Consider the following 18260-nt stretch of genomic DNA (forward strand, 5'->3'; position numbering starts at 1 on the left):
AATCTATCACAGAGAGAAAATTCTACTTTACTTTGGTTTCACTGCAGAGTGCAGCCATTCTGCCGGGATGTGTACATTGCTGAGTTCAGGTTCCTTATCTACATTTGCAAAGATCCACATGGAGAGAAGCTTGTCTCCACAGACTGTATGCTTAGAGAAGTGTCAACTTGCAAAGCTTAGTAGACTGATGTTTACTGAGTACCTGAAGAGTTCTAGGCATGGAGCAGGGGTGCTGAGTGATGGAGACCAGGAGGCAGACACAGGTGTTGCCTTCAAAGTTGCATCATCAAGCATGGAGGTGAAGACAAGTATGTACACGACCATGATGTATCTCTAGGGTGGACCCATCTTTGAACTATATAAGATTTCATGAAGTTGGTTTTAATTCTTGCCTCTGCAAGAGGAATGCAAAAAGGGAGGTTCCAAGCACCATGGGAGGCCAAGGAGGGTGGACTCCATGCAGTCGAGGGATAGGAAAGGCTTTGTGAAGGTGGCATCAGAGTCTGGCCTGAGAGAGGGTGGCCTGAGACAGGCCAGGTAAAGAAAGCATTGAGAATAGTCTAGAAGTGATGGTTGGGGTTTGTTCGGGGAACAGTAAGACTAGTTCAGGGTGCCTGTAATTTAGTGCTTCATGATGACAAGTCAGCAAACTAAATGAGGACCACCTCCTGGTGGGCTCTGGTTGCCTTTGAAGCTTTCTGGGCAGAGAAGTGATGTAATCCAAGTGTCCTGGCATGTACTTCCCAAGCAGAGGAACAATCAGATTACTTTCTCTTCTAGGAGATTAAAGTTACAGACGGGGCCTGGGGGATGTCTGTGGAAGCCCATTCCAGTCTGGTTTGTCTACTCAGTTTTTTTCCTGTGTTTAAGACTTTCAAAGCCTGCAGATGATCTCTTCCCCCCACAGTGACTTTTAGAAATAAGTGATTTATTCTTCACATCTAAAAGGGATTGTCTTTCTTTCACTCACAAAGGGGAAGGGAAGGAAGGGATGTCTTGTATCTATGGATCAAACATTTGGTAAGCATCAGGACAAGAGTGTTTTCTGAGCCCAGGAGGCTCTGGGCTCCCCCTCCAGGCTGTAAACTGGCATTTAGGGAACCATCTCTTTCTGTACGTTCCCTGCTTGAGAGGAGACATCTCTTTTTAAGCGAGCATTTTTTTTCTGCCAGACTCAGCCAAGAGAAGATGTTAGAAACAGAGGCTCCTTGGCATTCAGACAGTGGAGGGCAAGCCTCTCTCTTTCTACCGCGTAGTGGGATAATACAAACTTTCTGGATTCCAGTCGATGGCAGAGAGTGAGGAGTGGGTGGATGGGGGTGTGGTGGGAAGAGGAAGTGAGGACGAGAAGGAGTGTGGTAGAGACAGAGGGCACTGGGGTGGTTAGCAGTAGGAGCTGGCACCACCCATGGAAGGAGAGTGTTGGCATCTAATAGAGCTTTCCTGCTGCCAGGCCCTTGACACAGCTCTTCTTCAGTCCTCACATCCACCCTGGCAGTTAGATATGGGGCCTATTTTGTAGAAGGGTGTGTGGGCTCCTTGAGGTTTGGCCACCTGCCCAGGACCACCTGGCTGCCCAAGGAGGTGTGGGATTGTAACATTTTTCTGAAGCATCTCCTGACACGGAGAAGCCTGGAGAGAGAAGGGGTGGATCCTGGGCTGTCCAAGGGGCAGATCCTGAGGCTTCCAGGCAGGGAGGTCCAGCCTGAGTCTGCAAGGAACCCCAGAGGCTGTCAGAGTGGGGGCCCCTCGGGAGCCTGTGCCACGTGGGTAGTCGCAGAGCAGGCTTCATCCCCCAGCATGGTGCCTCTGCAGAAAGCGATCACCACCTGGAGGAGTGGAGGCCAGTGTGTGAGGGCAGAAGTGGAACAGATGTCGGGGAAGGTAGGGTGGGGTGGAAACCCTTAGGGAGCCCAGAGGTGAGGCCTGGAGATGGAAGACCATGGGGGCATCAGTGCACTTGATGCCATGGAGCTGCGCACATAAACTTGGCTACATGAAGGTACATTTTGTGTTCTGTGTATGTTGTCATTGTTCAGTTGCTAAGTCATGTCTGACTCTTTCTGACCCTACGGACCATAGCCCACCAGGCTCTTCTGTCCATGGGATTCTCCAGGCAAGAATACTGGAGTGGGTTGCCATGCCCTCCTCCAGGGGATCTTCCCAACCCTTCTGTATTGCAGGTGGATTCTTTATCACTGAGCCACCAGGGATGCCCTCTGTGTACGTTACCACAATTTAAAAAATTATTTGAAATAAAGAATAAGGCCTGACTTTTCCCCTGATCAGTCAAGTCTATCAGTGGGCAGGGCTTCCTGCCTTCCAGCTCTATCAGAGGGTGCATGAGGGGCTGGCTGCCCGCTCTGGGCTGACCTCACAGCAGACATGCACGCCCAGCCCTGGGGACGGGATCCCAGCACAAAGGCAGCTCTGGCCACAGAGGATGTATAAAGTTTATGCGTCAAAAGGTCACCTTCTCAGGGACTGGAATGGAATTTGATGTTCATTAACTGTGAAATTTTAAAAGCCACGCTGACGTCCTTCTTCACTAAAGTTGCTTCCTTAATTCATTTTAAATTGAATATCCAGACTGACTGCTTGCTAGTGGGATTAGGAACAGGGAGGAGGAGGTAGGCACCTGGATTGCTGGTCTTCAGTTTTCTTCTTTGGTAACTGAAACCACTGTGTCACAAGCAAATGTCATCATGTGTAGTTTGCCCAATTTTTTTGGTGGTGGGGGGCAGTAGGAGGGGGAGTAGTTGGAAGGTGGTGGTTCAGGGAAAATGGCCTTATGTGCGAGGCTGAGGGTCAGGGAAGGCCAGAGAGGAAAGCCAGGCCCCAGGAAACCTCTAGAGCTATTGGTTTGCAAATGAAATCTCCTTATTTGAAGAGCTCTGTTACAGAGCTTAAGAGCAAAGGGCACCGCCTTTGAAGAGACGAGGGTGTGGGCTTTAGGCAAGTCACTTCCGCAGTCTGAGCTGCTTTCTCTGGTCTCTAAAATGGGACAAATAGTGCAAGCTACCTTGGGGGTCAAATGTCAGAATTTAATGAGAGAACGCATCCAAAACGGGTGGTAGTATGGTGCCTGGCACGTGGATGCTGGATAAAGGGAGGTTATTGTTCTGTTTGCAACACCAGAATCTAGAGACCAGCAAGTCCCAAGAGTGGGGATCTTGCTACATGGGTATGTAACAGCCCCTCCCAAGCCATGAGCTAGTTCTGACAGGTTCTGTCCTATGTCCCCCGTCGGTCACGTGTTTGGCAGCTGCTCCTTCGGACTGGGGTGACACGTATAAGTGTCACCCATGCCCTGGCTGCTGGTCTGACCCTGATCAAGCTCCTCCAACCCTTTCCAGAGCATGGCTTTTCTTACCTAAAGTGGCAACTGCAGCGTCTCTGTGAGTCCTGTGGGGCTGGGACTCGGTCACAGTGCATCCCCGGGAGGCCGATGCCCCAGGGGCTCCATGGGGCTAAGTATTGTTGACCACCTGTGCACCCAAGAGCTGATCATCCCTTTGAAGAGTGTATGACTTTAAAATCAGGTACTGATTTCTCATTGTACGAGCGAAACATACGTGAATACAGTGTTTGAATCCTACAGGAAAAAACACTTTTACACTCTGAGTCCCAGGACCCTCCCTGGAGGTGACCTTCCAAACCTCTGACAGGGTTTCACAAGCATGTATGTGGGCTTTGAAAAAACCAGTTTTGTGGGTTTTTTATATGTATGTGGTATAAATGATATCATAATATATGAATGGTTCTGCAACCAGGGAGGGTGCTTCCTACTTGACAATATATGTCAGAGATTTTTATCCTTTTAATTGTGTGTGTATTTCATCAGGTGGGCAGGCTGTAGTTTATTTAGCCCTTCCCTTACTGATAGGCATGAAAATCGTTCCTGTTTTGTCAGTCTTATAAACAATTCTGTGACCATCCTTCGTTATCCCCATTAGGAACATCTATGCATATTTTTCCAGATAGGTAATGAGAAGAAGGGAACATATAACTTTTATAGGTTAAATCCAGAATGAAACATAAACTTTCATGGCTTTATTCCCTGAATAGGAATAAAACAGTGTTGAATCAAGGGTTTATTTAAGAAAAAACAATGGGCAGGAAGACGGATCAGAAAAGCATATACTTTGAAGCAATTTTTAAAGTTAGATAATAATAGTCGGTAGTTTTTGATCTATTCAAAATATGTTTAGAGCTGTATGGATTCATAGAATGTTTTAAGATCCGTATAGAATCCTTCTGGATTTTAAAAGTTTGGCCAAGAAATTTTTGAAAAGGAAGATCATATCTTGTAATATACTTTTAATACAAAAGCCCCATGAGATTGGTGTACTACCCCATAGCTGAACAGGACAAAGTTGGTCCAATCATATCTTAGTGTCTAAGTCAGAATCCTGAAGAAGGAGGTACTACAATCTATGGGAAAGGGAGGAGTAGTTTTTTAAAAATATTTATTAGGCTGCACTGGGTCTTAGTTGTGGCATGCGGGATCTTTAACTGCAGCACGTGGGATCTAGTTCCCTGACCAGGGATCGAACCTGGGCCCCCCTGCACAGGGAGCATGGAGTCTCAGCTACTGAGCCACCAGGGAAGTCCTCAGGGAAGAGTATTTAACAAAATGTGGGAGAATAATTAATTTGCTATTTGAAAAAAAAATGTATTTATGTACTCACATCATACCATATACCCAAATAGAGTCTAGATAAATTTTTTTTAAAAAGTGGAATATGAAAATGTAAACCTTAAATCAGTATAATACTTTTGGAAAACAACTTAGCAACACAGAGAAAAATTCTTAGAAATGTGCTTTGCTTCCAGTCTAATTACCTAATTAGGTAATTACCTAATTACCCTTTCAAGTGTCAACCCTAAAGAAATAATCCCAATGAAGAAAAATGTGGCGTTTTATTTTCTTGAACATTATTTACAGTAGCACAATGTATAAAAACAGCCTGTATGCCCAACCAAAGGAATGTGTCTAAATAAATTAAAGAGTAATCTTATAGTGAAATAGGTTCAGCCATCAGAATAATGGAACTCTCAGACTGTAAGGCTTTTATGAAATGAAAGCTTGAGAAAGCCAAATTCAAAATTGAAAATACAGGGTAATTTATAACTGGGTTAAAAAAAAATCACACCAGTAAAAGAAGTCACTTTTAGTGGTGACTTTTTTTTTCTTTCTGTTTTTCAATAGTTTCCAATTTTTAAAATACTTAGCATGTAATAGTTTTGTAATTCATTATTTCAGGCAACACTCTTTTTTGCACTTACTGTATGCCAGGCACTGTATTAGTCCCTAGGGGGTAATAGCAGTTAAAAGTGAGAGACAGAGCCCCTGTTTCATAGTTGGTGGAAGAAAGAGATTAACCATTATTTAGCCAACTGATCGTGCTACTAGGGATACGAGCAGGGTGCCAATAGTCATTAGGAGAGGTTACGTACAGGGTGACAAGGAAGGACATCTGAGGATGTGCCACAGGAACCAGGAGGAGGAGAAGTAACCTGCTATCCAGTCATGGAACAGCATTTCAGAAAGATGGAACAGCAAATTGTTAAAGAGGTGGCTAAGAGTAACTTTGGTTGTTTGTATAATGGGACAATAATTAAGGCATATTTAAAATTTTCTCCTCACAGCTAATATTTCTTTTTCATGTGTCATAGAGTCTGGCCATAACCATGCAGAGTGGGTAGGATTCTATAATGCCTTTCACATGTAAAATGTGCCCTGGCCATGTTATTGAAAACTTTCAAGTTTGCAAGGACTTATGCCACATATCAGGCTAGAAGGATGGCCCTTGAAAGTTGGCAGAGACACATCACTGTGCTTGAGTATCTGTTTGTCATCTGTGGTTTAAGGATTTTCCAGTAATATTTTTACCTATTAAAATACTGATGCTGGGACATGAGGTTAGGGACTGAGCCTGTATGTAATTATAATGGTCAGCATCTAGTGGATGAACTGCTTCCCACATGCCTCCATGCAGTCTCACCATTATCCGAATCTCCACTTTGTGAAAGGAGAAACACGCATGCAGCCTGAGCCAGATTTGAAGCTAACTCTCACTGAATCCCATCCCCAGCTCTGCCCCTTTAAGGACAGGCGGCTCCCAGGCTATCTGTCTTGATTCAGTAGCAGAAAAGCCTGTATCTGGGTTTGATAAATTCTCCAGAGCAAACAGACCCTGGGCTGACTCAGGCCCTGGATGTGGCATGTGGACAAGTCATCAGTCTCTGGGAAGTAAACAGGAGTGCGCTCACAACTTATAAATCTCTGTCACATTCCCCAGTTGGGCAGGGCGGGTGGCGGGAACCCTTTGGGTTTTTTAGCCAGTACTGATGATGCCAGGAAAACACACCAGGCATCGGGAGGAAAAGTAGAGCCTGGTCCTTAACTGCCCTTTCCTTCTAGGAGAAGGGCTGGACACTGAATGCTCAAAACCTGTGGGTGTGAAAGGCCCCGGGGAGATGAGCCTCGATCCAAGATGGGTCAGGATAATAGTGCCTTTGGAGGGAGAGCAGGACAGAGCAGGCGGCTTGCTGGGCCTGGTTTCTGCTCTCAGCTTTCCCCTCCCTGGTGGACCCTGGTGGTCCATGGTCCAGCCTTCCCGCTCTCAGCAGCCTCACCCAGATGTCCTGAGATCAGAGGGGCTGCCTTTAGGTCATCTTGGACCGAGTTCAGAGGACCACAGGGCAAGGTGGAAGCTTCAACTTGGCGTGCTGTCTCCTTGGGCAACAGCAGTGACCCAAGGCCTGGAGCTTAAGGAGCTAATCAGCGGCTGTGGCAGGAATGAACTTGGCCCCCATCCCCAGTAGCAGCACGTCTGTCAACTGCTGGGTTCTAGGGGAGGCGCCTACACCAGCAGGCCCTGTCCTTCCTCTCCCACAGCCTGAGATGCCATGGAGGCGGAGCACGTACATCAGAAGGCCAGCGGCCAGATGTTTAAATAAACCCTGAGATCCCAGTGACCAGGAATGGCACCCATGCCCCCGAAGAGAATCCCTGCATTGGCAAGTCAACCGTGGGTCTGTTTCCTCCCACTGTTTTCATGGGAGAGAACCCCAGCCCTGGCCAATGAGAGCCTGAAATGCCCAAGGAGGCTTTGACCAAACATTCAGAGGCACAGGACCTGGGAAGATGTCTCTGAGGCTATGACCGAGGTTGAGGGAGGACCATGACTCACCACAGTCACTGACTCATTGCTGGCAGAACTGGGACTAGATGGAGGTGTCCCTGTTTCTACTGTGATGCCAACTGTCTGGAGTGAGTTTCTGGAACCTAAACGATCGTACTCTTCTTCCTGCTTTCCCTGGATCTTTTCTTCCTTGCACCATGGAAGGTGCTTGGAACTGAAGGAGAGCTGCTCGCTGCCTTCTCATCCTAGGATCTGTGATTTCAGCTTTACCTCCCTTGGTAGGTCCAGAAAAGCCTCAGGGGTTGGAATCAGTGTTCCGTGACCTCGTGCTTCCCAATCATCCCTCCATCACAGTGGAAAATGATGTTTGCAGGACTCCGTGGAGAGATGCAGATTCCCCCACAAGAAGCTGAGAACCGAGACTGGAATGCCACAGAACGAGACAAGTTCAGTTCCCATCATTGAGGTCCACATGCATGTAATTGAGTGGGTAGTATTTCCTGGCTCACAGCTGAGTGGACTAGCTAGGGGGTCTGGCCTCCTCCAGGCCTAGAGATGGGAAACCCTCACCCTTGAAATCAGTTGTTGTTGCCTGTGGGAGGGTTCTGCCACAGCCAGGAGAGAATGGGTGTAGTTATAGAGGTTGAGTTAATACAGGACCAGTGAGTATGGTTAATAGGTTAATGTGTATCACATCAAAGAGGAACACACAATATGCAGAATTTCTGAAATTTATGTGACAAAGAAAAACTCCATTTGTCCCCATGTGAGCATCTCATGAGATGAGCATTATGTGGACTTCACTTTGGCAGTGCTTTCTAAGTGCATTTATTGGGAGATCTGACTTTATTTCTCTGTAACTGAACTGGCAAACTTCCCTCTCTGTGGTGGCAGGGAATGGACCCGAAGCAGTACCATCTTTCCTAGTTTTAACTGTGGTCTATTCAGGAGTTGAGCACTGGCCTTTTAAGACTCTGTCTGCTTCTTCCACCATTTCTGGGGTCTTTATGAAATGTGTGCCATCTCCCAAATTTACCTGGGTTCCTATAACCTAGCATCTCCCCTTGGAAATTCAGTCTTTTCTCATCTCCATCATGTCCTACAACTCTTGTGGGTTTGGTATGGGATGTCCAAGACAACCTGGTCAGCCGGGCCTGGGAGGGAATCAGAAAAAAAAATGCATGAACTTCAGGGATCCTTAAAGCCAGTTCCTGCTCTTACTGCAACAGGGAGTCGGACGGACTTGGGACAGGACTTCACAAGGGCCATGTGGAACCCAGTACCCACTTTGCAAAGGTCGTTCCTGCTGCTCTGTTCGTTGCCCACTTTTAAATCACTGAACTTGATTCTGTTTCAACCTGCATCCCTTCATTCATTAAGGGCTTTACTGCATGACAGGTGCTAGATACAAAGATGAAAAGATGGAGCCCTTCACTTGAGTGGCTTTGACTGTCCAGGAGAGAGTTAGACTCACAGTGTGATAAACTCGACAATGGACTTGGGGAAAGATGACATGGCTCTTTCTGGAGAAATCAGGGAAGGCTTCACAGAGGAGGTGACCTGGACCCTTGGAGAATAAGAATTGTCTCAGGGTTTGTGGGGTAGTTAGTGCAGGTTTCCTAAGCAGGAGTGCAGAGGCATCGGTAACTTGAGGGATAACTGAGGGAGCCCGGTGTGGAGGAGTAAATCAATCAGGAAAGTTCAGGATGCATAACAGTCATAAAGATTCATAAGCTGTGGTCACTGTATGTCAGGTGCAATGTCAAATGCTTTACATCTATTATCTGATTTTACTTTTAAAATATTTGGCTTTGCCAGGTCTTAGTTGTGGATGTGGGATCTAGTTCCCTGACCAGGAATCAAACCGGGCCCCTCCTGCACTGGGAGCAGATTGTCTTAGCCACTGGACCACCAGGGAAGGTCCTATTAACCTTTCATCTTCAGAGTCTGTCTGTAGTGGAGACGTCACTGTTCCTGTTGTATGAATGAGGAATGGGCGGTGCTGAGGCAGCTGCATTGACGCCCCGCAGTCAGATGGGGCAGCCAGGATGCTGTCCCAGTGGTGCTTGGTTCTGAAGCTCGGGATGCCGGATCCTGCGGCGTGTCTGGTGGGGCGGGGAGCCGCGGAGCCAGTGCCGCTCGTCCGTGGGAAGAGCACCCTGCTCCAGCTCCGCCCCCACCTCTGCTGCCCGTCCTCCACGAAGCCTGTCTGGGCGTGAGCTCTGCCTTCTCCTGGGCTCCTGGCACAGGGGGACAACGGCATTTGACTTGGGGTGGAGCAGAGGACCGGGCGCCAAGTCAGAGTCATGGGAACCTCAGGTTGCTTCTCCAGAGAGTCCACGGTAGAACTGCCCTGTTGTCACTCCTGCGGCTTGGGAGTTTTCTCGGTAGCGCTGGGTATCATCCAAATTACTACTGTCCAGTCCTTTAGGAAGCCGCTCTGCTTTGCCTGGGCTCTGCTACTCGCCTCCTTGCCCCACTCTACGATGTTTACAAACAATGATAGAATGGATAGACAGGGCCCGAGCGAACTGGAGAGAACTCGGGTTGAAGCCTGGTGGGCTCGCCATCAACGCCCCCAGGAGTTTCCTGCTTCACACAGAAAAAGGAAGCGTCTTGGCCTCTGGCCTTGACTGGGTCAGAAGACACAAGGCAGTGTAAGCTTTGCGGAACTGACGAATCGTGTGACCAGTGACCCACTTCAGAGCACCTCTCACCGAGAGTGGATGCTCCTGGGCAGTGCGTGGTAGGTTCCAGAAAGCTTATCTTTCCAGTGTCCATGGGGAATCACTTTAGAAACAGTGTGTTAACCATTTTGGAAAGAGCTGTTTTGCGAACGTCCATCCAGAGGTGTGAAACCGGCAGCAGTCTGTTGAGAGAATCCCTGAGAACTTGAGCTGGCTGCCCAAAGTAGTGCTCGCACTTTGGTGTTTGAAAGTGGTGTGAAAAGAATGTGGGGTGGGCATTGAGGGTCATGGCAGACTGTGGGACCCGATGCTATTTTCATCCTTTGCACTCATCCACACTCCTTGTCTGTTTTCCCTCCAAATTCATCCAGTTGTCAACTGTTACCTTTGCATCTCGATTTGCCTTGAGCGCCTCTCAAGACGAGGGTTCCAGAATTTTCTCCTATAAAGGGCCAGGTACAATTTTAGGCTTTTTGGATCACACAGTCTGTGTTGAGGCTCCGCATCTCTGCCACTGTAGAGGAAAGGAACCACAGACTGTGTGTAAACAAAAGACTGTGGCAGTGTGTTCCAATAAAACTTTATTCACAAAAATGGGTGGTGGGCCACATCGGGTCCATGAGCCATAGTCTGTTGACCTCTGTTCTTGGTTTTAATTTCCTCCTTTTTTCCCTGTTTTGAATCTCAAGAACGGAAGGGAAATATTAAAAAGGCAAGTTGTTGATCAGTGTTGCCACTTTGGGACTTGCCTCATTTTTAACATTTCAGAAAGTACACTTTGTCTTTATAGGTTAGGTTATTTAAATTGAAAACAGCTGCGAAGGCAAGGCTCCTCTCAGTGAGCCTGTGTGTCTGCTGCCCTGAAACAGTAATTTTTAATGTACTGTCTTTTTGTTTATTAGATACAGAGCTTAGTGGCAGAATAATTCAGGAAGAACTTTGTGACATGCAGTGCCAGGCATGGTGTAATAAATGCTTCTTGCTGGAATGAACAGACATGTATCATCTAGAGGCGATTCTCTGTTGCATATGGATTCTATACATATGCATGTAGGCAGTAACATGGATACAGTTCCTCAATAGGAAGGTCCCAGAGTCCTACATCTTTCTGCTCCAACTCGGACCCTACCCATGTCAAAGGGAGGCCGTGGGATCAAGAGCGACACCCTGACCAAGGAGCTGTAGTCATTCTATTCATCCTGTCTTAATAACGACCCCCCGACCCCACACACACTTCTAGCTGTTTCTGTGCTACATCTTAGTTTCTCCAGGCCATTGTCAGGGTGGTCTTTAGACTAGGGAATGACCAGGAAGCCTGGTGTGCTCCTGTCCTTGGGGGTCGCAGAGTTGGACACGACTGAATGCCTAAAACAACAAGAAGAGTGGGGAACAGCTGGGCCCTGGCTCTGAGGGATGCCTGTGAAGGGTGTTGATGTCTCAGGGGTACACTAACGTTCTGCCAAGAGCCTGTGTTTTTAATTAATTTATATTGGAGTAGAGTCACTTTACAATGTTGTATTAGTTCCTAATGTACAGCAAAGTGGATCAGGTATATGTATATATATATCCACTCTCTTTTGGAGTTCCTTCCATATACAGTTGGTGCTCATTAGTTATCTAGTTTATATACAGTATTAATAGTGTACATATGTTGATCCCAGTCTCCCAAAGCACCTCTTCTTTTCCTGCTCGGTGTGTATAGATTGGGTCCCTACTTCTGTTTTGCAAAGAAGAGAATCTATACCATCTTTCTAGATGTTACATACATGTGTTAATATGACATTTCTCATGTGTGTGAAGGAGAGAGAGGAGGGAGACAAGGAAGTCACAGTGAGACCTGAGTGTAACTTAGGAACTTTGTGCACCATTCTTTACATTTATTTTTTTTATTGGAGGGATAACTTCTTTACAAATGTGGATCACCATAGTTATACAATGTTTCCCCGCCTGTCTAGGTCATCACAGGTCACCAGGCACTTATAATGTGTCCACAAGTCAGTTTGTCTGTTCTGTTTGTATTCCTGCCCTACAAATAGATTCATCTGTACCTTTTTCTAAATCCCACATATATGCATTAATATGATTTTTTACGGCTGAATAATATTCCATTATATATATTTGTAACACATCTTTATCCATTAAAAAATGGCCCTTTTCCCCCCTTACTCTGGGGGATCACAGATGAATCAGGTAATTCCTGAGAGCCCAGGCAGAATAGTGACATAGGAGAGAGAGATGCAAGTGTCTCTCTTTTCTTTTTGTTCTTTAAAATCCCACTAAATAACCCAAGTTGGAGTCTCAGGCAGTGTGGGTTGTGTTTCAAGGCTGAAGAGCTCCATTGTGCTCACAAGGCTGGCAGGAATAGATGGACAGACAAATCTACATCACAAAGATACCAATCACAAAACAGACATAAGGAAGAAGTCTTCAGGGTAAAGGGGATGGGCGTGCAGGGGTGAAGACCAAGGGAGGAGAGGTAAAGACAGGAGGGACAGAAAAGACTGAAATGAAGGACACTGCTGCTTCAGCCAACCTGCCTGCTTCCAGAAAGGGCCAGTGAAGGAGGAAGCAAGCACCCTGTCCACTGCCCACCGAGGTGATCAAGCCCTGGAACCAGCCACTTGTATGTTGTCTGTGGGTCCCCAGCCTGCAGGTGGGAGTCTTACCCATGCATACACCCATGTATAGAGATCTGCCACTCCAGCCTGTTGCCAGCGGGATTTTTCTTGGTAAGAATGTTGGAAGGACTGAATTTCCCTCTACTACACAAGATGAGGTCTGAACGTCTGTCATAAATCTCTGGTCAGGGAGAGCCCACTGGACAGGGTCTGCATGGCGTGAGGAGAGCCTCTCCTGCCACTGCTGGCCAGAGTGGGCCGGTCTCACAGACTGAGAGGGGCGATGCTGGACCTGCTCTCTCAGGAGGAGAGGACAGAGAGAGAAGTAGAGAGAGTTCGGGGGTGGGAAGCATTGCCTGAATAAGGGTCCTGAGGCCCCAGGAAGGCAGATTTACCAAACGTGGTGACGCTAAAATGAGAGGTTCAGGTGGCCTCTTTGCTTCCTGTGGGTGACGTGTTCAGTGGTCCCAGGGGTGCCCAGAAACTCTCCCCAGAAGGGGACACACTGAGCGCCACAACGTGTACCAACCAGGGCTCTTGGCCTCCTTAATCAATAGAAACTGATCAGAGGCCTGGCGAGAAGTTGCGAGGGAGGACAGACAGTTTCCCTTGCTTGCCTGCTCCTCATGGTGGTTGTGATTTGTGTTTTCCTGATGAATAGTGGTGTCCAGCACCTTCCACATACCAGTTGGCCACCTGTATGTCTTCTTTGGAGAAACCCCTGTTGAGGTCCTTTGCCCGAGAGGGTCTGGTGAAACTCGGGGACCATTGCAGTGTCCATAGCCAGGACTGGTGTCTTTTTTAATGCTTCAAGATTAACAATAATGTATTAACATTTTCACTTATAAACATACAAATTGCATATGCAGGGAAATAATTGGTTCTGTGGACACAACAGAATACTAGACAGAGACAAGCAAGCAATCAGAAGGAGGTGTGCAGAGATGCATGGGTGGGCAAGACTCCTCCTGGGTCCCCTGGTGGATCATAGTTCTAAAGTCACTTTTGTTCACAGATAGATGCCAATTTTTTTTGTTGGGGCAGGGGAGAGGGATGTCTTATGCGTTCACGATGCTAATATCATTCTTCAGCCTTCTTATAACAGTGTTTGTTGGTTTCTGTGTGTTTAATACAATTACTATATTATTAGATATTTATCAGAATAATTATAATTATTCTAGATGATATATAATATGTATTTTTGCACATGTGGGAGTGTTTCTATCAGATGAAGCCTCAGAATGACTACATCAAGGCTACATGCAGTTTTCATTTTGATACAGCCAGATTGTCCTTTATAGGAGTTTACTCTCCACCTGCAGTATATGAGAATGCCTATTTCCCCAAATACGGACTCTGATTTTACCAAAGGATAAAATTGAAATTTCATTTTGTTGAAAGAAATCAATCCATTGTGGATCTACTTTGCATTTACCTTCTTAAGAGTAGGGTTAAGCTTTTCCTGTATACTACCTTTCCTGTAGACCATCCATATTCTCTGTGCATTTTTCTGTTTTAGGTTTTGTTCTTTTGGGTCACTAGAGCTGTCCTTTTTGCTAGAGTGACAAATATTTAGAATTTTTTTTTTTTCCTGTAAGAAACCAAAGGGTCTTAGGTAAGAAACCAACTCTATTTTTCAAAAGAGGCGCTCACTTGCAGTCCATTCCACAGCGACTAGAAAGATCTCCAGAATGAGGGTATTTGCACCTTGGTGCCAGCAAAGCTCTGTGGTGGAAATATGCTGAAGGCCCACCAAGTTTCCCTAGGTGATCCTCAAGCTTTGGCTTTCCTGAAAAATGTTCTAGACAGATTGGAACTGCACAGGTAAAAGCGCTGACCGAGGAGAGCACAAGGTGAAGACTGACTGCTCCAACAGGGGAGAGACAGGATGCAAATGGATAAGCACGTAAGACAATCCATGGAGCATCTCTTTTACAGCTAAAGCATCTAGGTACCCAACACAGAAAGCAAGAGCTGGGCTCTGCAGTGCGGTCCACAGCGGGGAAGCCAAAAGGGGTATGAGGGCTGGCCTTATTCCGGGGTCAGGCCATTAGTGACAGGAGGCCTGTGCCTTGGGGCTGGCAACCCCAGGAAGCTTACCTGGGGAGGTTTCTGAAACTTACCTGCCTCTCTCTCCCCCAACCTCGCGTTTCCTCCCCAGCTCATGTGTTCCTCGGTGCAGAAGGCCCTGTTTGAGGAGGAGGACCACGTCAAGAAGCTGCAGCAGAAGGTCGCTACCCTGGAGAAGCGGAACAAGCAGCTGCGGGAGCGGGTGAAGAAGGTCAAGCGATCCCTGCGGCAGGCGCGGAAGAACGGCCGCCACCTGGAGCTGCTGAACCGCAAGCTGAGCGAGAAGCTGGCGGCAGCGGCGGGCGCGCTCCCACACATCAACGCGCTGGGCCGCGAGCCCGCGGGTGCCCCCTACCTGCGGGGTTAGCGGGCATGGAGCGCAGGCCTCCCCTGGTCCCAGGCGGGGCCCTTCCCAGGGTGTGGAAAGGGAGGCAGGACTTGTACGCGCACATAGCTCAAGAACCCTCGTAGATGACGTTTTTACTCTGCATTTGGTAGCGGCTACTGGGTTTACAGGGCAAGTCTCCTGTCTCCTTGGCTGCCCAATTCCTGCCCTCCCGTGTGCCTGGGGCCTGACCCTGGCATTGAGGAGCAGCTGGGAAAGTGCACTTATTAGGGAAAGAACATTTCAGAATCTCTCTAGGGGCACAAGGACTCAAGGGGTTCAGCCTCCATTTTCAAGGAAAGGCAGTATGGTCTCAGTTCTGAGTGGCAGGACCACCCTGAGCTTGGAGTGTTGAGAAGCAAGTGGTGGCACCTTCTGGTGTCATTAAGACTTAATGAGCCCATCACAGGTCAGGGAATGGAACTAGGAGTCGGGTGGAGGTAATTGAGTGGGGTGAATAATACCTGCTGTTCAACAGCAGCTGCCCAGCGTCCCAGGGGACTCCCATGGGCCACTTTAACCTAAAGGGGAACTGCCTTTATGGGCCTGTCGTGTCTCATCACAGCACATTTCTAAGTTGGAAGAGCCTCAACTTCCACGGCTAAATCTGAACTTACTGTTTGCTCAGTGCTTGGTTCCAACTTCTCCGAATTCGAGGTGAGCTGACCCAACATGCTGTGAACTTCTGTTGTGCAAAGACATTTCTTTACCTACTGGGGCCTGAGGACCTTGCCTCCTTACCGTCTGCGCTCTGCTCATGAAAGGGCTTGTGGCAGGCCTCCCGATCCTGCCTTCTTTACACAAATGCTTTCCCCCGACCTGGACTGTCCAGACAGACCCCAGCAGTAGTGCTTGAGTGTTGGCCCACTTCTCACCGCGGTAGATTTTGTGTATGGTCACTTCACCTTCTTTGGGAAGAAACCTTTAGAGAGAGAGGTATTGCGAATATCTTTTACTTACAATTTGCCGTGCTAACACTTGAGCCCTTGACTTACCCACATGTGATCAGATCCCAGGTGTGTGTTTAAGTAGTCACCCACCCCTTGGTTATCCTCTGCTAATGATCCTGTAGACCAACCACTTTCCCTTCCCTGCCCCGTAACCACCCCAGATACAGGAGGGCCTGATAGTGCCATCCTCTCCACTGGAAATGCTCAGATTTCCATCCACTGCCTTTAGAAACATCATGTCTTCCTTGCTCTCGGAGACTGTCTGGGGTGTGAGCCTTGTGTCCCTTGGTGGCAGGTGATGGCCTTGGGGGAGAAGTTGGTGCCCTGGTCTGCACAGCAGGGGGACCTCTCAAAGGCTCTTCACTGCCACGCTTCTGCCAGCACTTTATTAGTCATAGTCTTCACAGTCTGGTACAACAGGAGATGTGTCTTCTGGTTTCTTCTTCCCAGGGACGTTCCATTCTGTAGTTTCACTGCCACCCACGGGTGATTTACAGCCAGTGTCTGGAGCACTGTGGAAGCTGGGTCTCTTCAGATGTGTTATGTTCTGCCTTTTCAATAAAGATGAGCAGTAGTTCAGCCACAGCAGCAAAGTGATGTGTGTTTCTTTTGGAGCAGGGAGACTGCAGGATTTCCAGCCTGAGCCTGGAAAGGCTATTTCTATCCTCTGGGGGTCATACCTGGGATAAAGGGGAGACTGAGCCCAGTCCACCTTCGCTGTCTCCTGGGTTCCCATCTTCCCGTACACCTGCAGACAAGCCGTGTGATCCTGGCCTCACGTCATGAGGGACACGCATCTTCATTAATCAATGCCTTCAAAAGTGCACTCTGATCTATGCCAATGGGAATGCCCCAAGTCCTCATTATCTGCCATACTGTCATCTTACAGCTCCCCTCGCCACTGGCTCGTTGCATGAGTAGGAATTGTTCATGCAGGAAAAACCCAAGAACTGCTCAGAACTTCACACACTTTAGCCAGCCTATCACAGCACGGCCTCTGAGCCCCGGGGTTTGGTTCCACTTGGTGTGATTTTGCCAAAGTCATATAATAAGCAGGAGGCCAACAGATTGTAGCATCTTTTAAACCTGTGTCCCCAGGAGTCACAGACTCATGGCATATGGCCCACACCTCATGTTAGGGTGAGGCTGTGTCTGAAGGTAACCCTTACTGGAATACGGGTCTGGGCTACTGTCGCACACCACCCCCACACCCCTCCCCGTCCTCATTTATTTAAACACACACCACACATTTGTGCTACCTGCCTAGCAGCAGAAGTTAACAGGGATTCCTGCTTCTGTGGCGCAAGTCTCCATCTTCCTTGGGGGAAGAGAGAAGGTGAACTCCTATCACACGACTACAGATCAGTTGTTAGCTCAGCAGTGTCCATATTCTATGACGGTTTAGGCTCTTGCACACACATCTCATTTAATACTAATTTCATCAACAGTGATTCTGATCATCATTGCCCAGGGTGCACACTAGGACAGGTGGCCTGTCAAGCCTCCAAGTCCATCTTTCTTTCTTTGCATGTGCTCACCTGCAGGACGGGGATGGCTTCACTCCTGCCATAAAGGCTGTCAAGAGGGTTGAAATTACTCCTAAAGATGCTCAACATGATGCCTGAGAGCCCATACACATGCAATAGGTATAATACAAATCTTTACTGTGAGTGTTAAGTACTCACCAGAAGGGCCCAATGCATGTCATAAGGAAGAGGATTGGTGGGATGCCACGTGATCTTCTCATCACCTTTCTAATCACTGTAAAATATTCCGGCTCTTTTCCATGCTCGTTTCTGAACCAGCCACTTTTCTTTCACAGTCAGTACTTGGTTGTTACTCTAAATTTACCATGAAAATATAGTCCATCAGAAGTGTGTTTCCTCCCCTTCCTAGGGTTGCACAACCTGAATTCGAGACTTCAAGTTTTATTCAGTGGATAGGCTGAGGACCTAAGCCTGGGAAGTGCGTCTCAGCTAGCTCTGAAGGACTGTTCCAAAGAGGTAAGGGAGGAGCCAGAATACATGAGTCATTGCAAAAACAAAACATGACTGCCCTGGTGGCTCAGACGGTAAAGCGTCTGTCTACAATGCGGGAGACCCAGGTTCAATCCCTGGGTTGGGAAGATCCCCTGGAGAAGGAAATGGCAATCCACTCCAGTACTATTGCCTGGAAAATCCCATGGACAGAGGAGCCTGGTAGGCTACAGTCCATGGGGTCACAAAGAGTCAGACACGACTGAGCAACTTCACTTTATACTTTCACTTTTAAGGAAAAACCAGACATCTCAAGTTAATGAACTGAGCATATCTATAAACTGAGCATATCTTCCCATATCTGTGTATGGGAAGATAGAAGAATCTGGGCTTACTGGAATCAGTCCTTTGGTAAGCATCTTA

At 47.6% G+C, this 18260-nt stretch overlaps 1 protein-coding gene across 1 annotated transcript in view; it reads left to right on the plus strand.

Moving 5' to 3' along the window:
• CCDC3 (coiled-coil domain containing 3) overlaps positions 1-16446 on the plus strand; it is a 93328-nt gene extending 76882 nt beyond the window's left edge. Inside the window, exon 3 of the mRNA XM_061435689.1 lies at positions 14618-16446. Coding sequence (XP_061291673.1) covers positions 14618-14893 — 276 coding nt within the window. The 3' untranslated portion in view covers positions 14894-16446. The remainder of the gene's footprint in view (positions 1-14617) is intronic.
• Positions 16447-18260: the final 1814 nt, after the last annotated feature.

Source organism: Bos javanicus, chromosome 13, assembly GCF_032452875.1.
Source record: "Bos javanicus breed banteng chromosome 13, ARS-OSU_banteng_1.0, whole genome shotgun sequence".
NCBI lineage: Eukaryota > Metazoa > Chordata > Mammalia > Artiodactyla > Bovidae > Bos > Bos javanicus.